Raw genomic sequence first — 5,296 nt, forward strand, 5'->3', positions numbered from 1 at the left:
AAAAAAAACCCCACAAAAACACCATTAAAAAACCCATAAAAACCTGGAAAAAAACACCAACAAAAATCACAAATCCTGGAAAAACCACCAAAACAATCATACAAACCTGGTTTTCCCTGATATTTCCCATTTTACCTAATACTGGAAAAACCCAGAAAAAACACATGAAAGTATAAAAACCTGGAAAAACCACCAAAAAATCATAAAAACTTGGAAAAAAACACCTAAAATCATAAAAACCTGTTTTTCCCAATATTTTACCTAAAACTCTAAAAACCTGGAAAAAATACATAAAATCAGAAAAACCTGGAAAAACCACAAAAAAATCATTAAAACCTTGGAAAAACCACTGGAAAAATCACAGAAACCTGGGAAAACGACCTAAAATCAACTTTTTTGTAAGGATATTTTCTCCCCTATCCCTCTGACATCTTTAATCCTTTAATTTTTCCCGATATYCCTGCTGCCGCTTCCCTCTCCTGAAAGACACCAAATGGGATCTGTCCCTTCATTTTTGGCACTCACTGGATGTAGAGGCTCAGGAAAAGGTCTCCTTTCCAGATGATATAAATATCCCGGATGCAGGAAGGCTCGGAGCTGCCGCATTTTTGTCTCAAAAGTCGGGAATTTTCCTCTGTGAGGTTCCACAGGGCTTGGAAGCGATCGTTGAGGAGCACRAAGAGCTTGAAGTTCTCCTTTCCCTTCTGCTCGCTGGGTTCTTGGAGGGGAAAACAGGGAAAAATGCTGGGGGAAAGGCGCAATTCCCAAAAATTTTGTGGGATATATTGTCAGTGTTGAATTTCCAGCTGGATTTTTCAGTGGAAAGGATTTTGGGATAATGGGGATGAGGCCAGAAGAGGCTGATCTGAGGGATGGAGCAACCCTACATGAGGAAAGGAGAATTGAGACTTTTCCAGCCTGGAGAAAAGAAAATTCCAGGGAGAGCTCAGAGCCCCTTGCAGGGCCTAAAGGGGCTCCAGGAGAGCTGGAGAGGGACTGGGGACAAGGGATGGAGAGAGAGGACACAGGGAATGGCTTCCCACTGCCAGAGGGCTGGGATAGATGGAATTCTGGGAAGGAATTCCTGGCTGGGAGGGTGGGGAAGGGCTGGGATGGAATTCCCAGAGCAGCTGTGGCTGCCCCTGGATCCCAAAACCAGCCTGGATCAATCCAGGACAGCAGGAGGTGTCCTTGCCATGGAATGGGATGTTCCCAAAGGTTTCGGGGCTGGCATCACCTGTGGCCATTCCCACCACTRGCTCTCTTGGAAATTCCTCATTTTTGAGGAATGGGAGCAGGAGTGCTCCACAAAAATCTCCTTTCTCGGGATCTTCCAGTCACTCCATCATTTCTCCACTTTCACAGTTCATTTTAATGAGCAATTAGGGCCAGAATGAGAAAAGAATGGGATAAAATTCCTGGAAGATTTAGGTGGAAAATATCCATGGCTCGATCGTGCCCTTCCTGGAGTGAGAGAGGATTTGAGGTGGTCTCTGATCCCCAATTGTTGGGATCAAGGATAAATCCCGTTCCTATGTCATCTTCCCCTAACAGGGAAATGGGGAAGTTCCGAGGAACTTTACGAGTCCACGGAGCTGCTTTTCCTTGAAGAAATAAATTGCATCCCAAACTCTCAGCCCAAAGCTCCAGAAGGAAATTTCCTGCCCTTTTCCCAAACAACTGTTCTTGGGAAGTTTTTTTGGAAGTCATCCCAAAAGGCAGTGCTGGAGGGGACCCCACCCTCCATCCCAATCCAGTCCCACCGCTCCGGGCCAGACAGGTGATCCCATCCTATCCTGGAATATTTCCATGGATTTGTTATTTCAGTGGAGCTGCTCTGATTCCATGCCAGCTCCAAACCTGCTCCCACAAGTTTTCCCTGCAGGGATGGGCCCGAGCACGGAATGGGAGCAGGGAAGGAGAGAGGGCTCTGGTTTAGGGGTTTGTGTGGGATGAATTCCAGATTTTCACGCTGGAAACCCTGGATTGGGAATGCTGACCCAGGTTAAAATGTGGATTCATCCCTAAAAACCACAGGGAACTGCAGCACTGCGATTAAAATTCTCAAAATTCTTAAAATTCCATGTTTTAGATAATCCCTACAAACCGTTTCCTCCAAGGAAATGTCTCCCAGTGGGAATTCCAGTTGGAAATCCCTTCTTCCCAAGGGAAATTCCAGTTGGAAATCCCTTCTTCCTGGTGTGAATTCCAGCTGGAAATCCCTTCTTCCCAGTGGGAATTCCAATCAGAAATCCCTTCTTCCCAGTGGGAATTCCTTTTGGAAATCCCCTTCTTCCCAGTAGGGATTCCATACAAAACCTCTCCCAACTCACCTGTCTGGAGCAGAGGTTTGAGGATGAGGGCATCGATCCGTGCCAGGCAGGAGGAGAAGTTTTCCTCCAGCTGGAGCAACGATCCCGTTGTTTCCGCCACGGACATGGCCTGCAAAACAGGGAAGGAATAAATCCTGGGAAAAGGAGCATCTGTAGGATTCCATCCCAGAGGGCTTTTCCCACTAAAGATCCTTTGGATTTTCTCTCCCAAGGTTTCGGCGCTCCCRGCAAACCTTTCCTGCCCCTGGCAGCGCCTGTGGGTGCGGCCGTGCCCGGAAATTAGAGGAAAAGTTGGGACAGGAAATGGGAACCCAACGGCTCAACCTGAGCTGGCATCACAGGAAACAGCCAAGCCCGTTTGCCTAAATTCCCGATKAAATTTTCCTTTTCCACACATCTGGAAAAACCTGGAATTCCTTGTGTTAATCCCAAATAGTTCCAGATTTGTTTTCCCAGAAGAAAATCCCTCAAATCCAAGGCAGCAGAGAATCCCTTCCCGTCCCTCTCACCGGTTTTTGGGGCAGTCTCCATTTCCTGGGGTTAAAAGCTGTCAGCAGGGCCATTGCCAGCCACCCCAAAAATCCAGTTTCCCAAGGTGCAGGGCTTTGGAACGGCTCCTTTCCAGGTGTGATTTAATTCCACAAGAATTAGATCACACCCGGATTTAATTCCATGAGAATTTGGGATTTGCCATGGCAAACCAACAAAAAAAAAAACATTCAAAAAACCCCAAACCCCACCAATAAACAAAACCCAAACCAAACCAACAAAAGCCAAAACCAAAGAAACAAAAAGGGAAAGGAGCCAAATCCCAAATCTTCCCCAGAATCTTATCAAAACTCCCGGAGAAGCCACGGGAAGCTGTCGYGGAGCAGCAGTGTAACCACGGGAGAAGCTCCAGCAGCTTCCTCATTCCCACKGCTCTCCGGAAAAATGAGGCACAGGAAGTGGGCACGGCCCAGGGCACGTCAGCCCTGCTGGAAAACAGCCAGGAGGTGGAAATGCCCCGGGAAGGAGCAGCTGAGGGCACGGAAAGAGATAAAAACACAGCRTTCCAGGATTCTTGCAGCTTTGGGAAGTGAAACAGGAGTGGGAAGGGAATCATGGAATGGTTTGGRCGGGAAGGATCCTAAAAAATCATCTCATTCCAGCCCCTGTCACTCCAGCCCCTTCCCACTATMCCAGGGTGCTCCARCCTKGGACATTTCCACAGCTTCTCTGGGAATCCATCCCAGCCCCTTCCAACTCTCCCAGACAAGAATTCCTTTCCAAAATCCCACCTGACCCTGCTCCCTTTCCCTTCAAACCCATCCCTCCTTTCCCTGCCGCTCTTCCCACCTCCCACCTGGCTGCCACACAATTCCCACCCGGACGGGAACCAGGATCTGCAATGATCCCACAAATAATGACATTCCTACAGTGGTGGTGGCGCCTTTGGTATGGGTTTSATGGGAACCAGGAGAAGGTGGAGCAGAAATGGTCCAGGGAATGTTTGGAACAGGGAATCTGTGCATGGAAGGGTTGGTTTGGGAGCACTGGGAATGGGRAATCTGCACTGGGAACAGGGAATCTGTTCCAGGAATGGGGAATGGGCACTGGGAATGGAAATGGACACTGGGAACAGTGAATCAGTACTGAGAACAAGGAATCTTCGCTGGGAACGGGGAATTTGCACTGGGAATGGGGAATGGGCACTGGAATGGGGAATCTGCACTGGGAAAACTGAATGGGCACTGGGAACAGGGAACCTGCACTGGGAACGGGGAATCTGTACTGGGAACAGGGGATCTGCACTGGGAACGGGAATCAGTACTGGGAACGGGGGATCTGCACTGGGAACGGGGGATCTGCACTGGGAACGGGGGACCTGCACTGGGAACGGGGGACCTGCACTGGGAAGGATCAGTTTAGGACAATTTAGGAAATTATGGATTGTCCAACAACCACTTGGCTCTGGAGCTGAATCCCATTTATTCCCTCATGGAGACACCACTGATTCCCAGGAGCTTTTCCCTGTTTCCAGGAAGAGCTGGAGCAAAGCTCAGACATCCCTGATTACTTCCCAATTAAATCAAATTAATTAATCAGATGAATTCCCCTGGTGGAGATTTGTCGGGAATTTAGAGCCATGAGCCCCACCCTAATTTATGCTCCACAGAAGGAAATTCCTCAAGGATCCCAGCAGGAAAAAGCTCATCCAGGAAGGGTTGCTGAGCTGTGTGGGGAAAATCTCATTTTTCAGCCTCACCCTTGGGTGGATTCTTCACTAAGAACAAGTCAGAATTCCTAAAAGTCATCACAATCTGCTGAAGGAATTCCCTCCCAGGTTATCCTGAAGTTTGGGCTGGGATGGCACTGCAAACACAGGGATTTTCCAGCTGGAATGCAGACAGAATCCACTGCAGCCATTATTTCTGCCTCAAATCCCATCTGCCTGAAAAATGGGAAGCATTAAAGGAAAATCCCATAATTTTGTTAGCCTGCAAATTTGCATCCATCAAGCTCTGCATACAGACGGGCTTTTACGGGAACASCAATCCCAGGGGGAAGCTCCAGGCACAGAAACGGGTCCTAAAAACCRGGAATCCAAACTGGCTTCTGCCAGGAACAGCAGGAAAAAAGGGAAAGAAATCAGGAATCCTAAAAGGACAGGGTTGAGCTAAAATCTGATTTTTTGCTGTTTTTTTTTTAATTCCTTTATCTTATAAAAAAGAGGGATAAAGTTGTTTCCTGCAGATTTTAGGGAGCTTGTTGGAAGCTTCCAAGGATAATCTGGAAAATCAGGCTGGGGGGGACAGGATTTCAGGTTTTTAGTGGGATCCTGGAAGGAAATCTGCAGGATTTATTCAGATTTTTTTTAAGCTTGATTATTTTGGGGGCTATTTTTGGGTTCAGGGGAGGAGGAAAGACAATTCCATTAAAATCCCTCTCCATAATTTCAGAAGGGTGATGTGAGACTGTCC

The 5,296-nt window shown here is 47.7% G+C and overlaps 1 protein-coding gene across 1 annotated transcript in view; it reads right to left on the minus strand.

The window, feature by feature from the left end:
- ALS2CL (ALS2 C-terminal like) overlaps positions 1 to 5,296 on the minus strand; it is a 38,400-nt gene that overhangs the window by 26,512 nt on the left and 6,592 nt on the right. The window contains exons 2-3 of the mRNA XM_057367959.1: positions 2,334 to 2,442; positions 526 to 718 (exon numbers count right to left, since the gene is read on the minus strand). Of these exons, the coding sequence (XP_057223942.1) occupies positions 526 to 718; positions 2,334 to 2,442 (302 nt within the window). The remainder of the gene's footprint in view (positions 1 to 525; positions 719 to 2,333; positions 2,443 to 5,296) is intronic.

The sequence above is a fragment of the Malurus melanocephalus genome, unplaced genomic scaffold, assembly GCF_030028575.1.
Source record: "Malurus melanocephalus ecotype Western Australia unplaced genomic scaffold, MMel_1.1 scaffold_86, whole genome shotgun sequence".
Taxonomy (NCBI): domain Eukaryota; kingdom Metazoa; phylum Chordata; class Aves; order Passeriformes; family Maluridae; genus Malurus; species Malurus melanocephalus.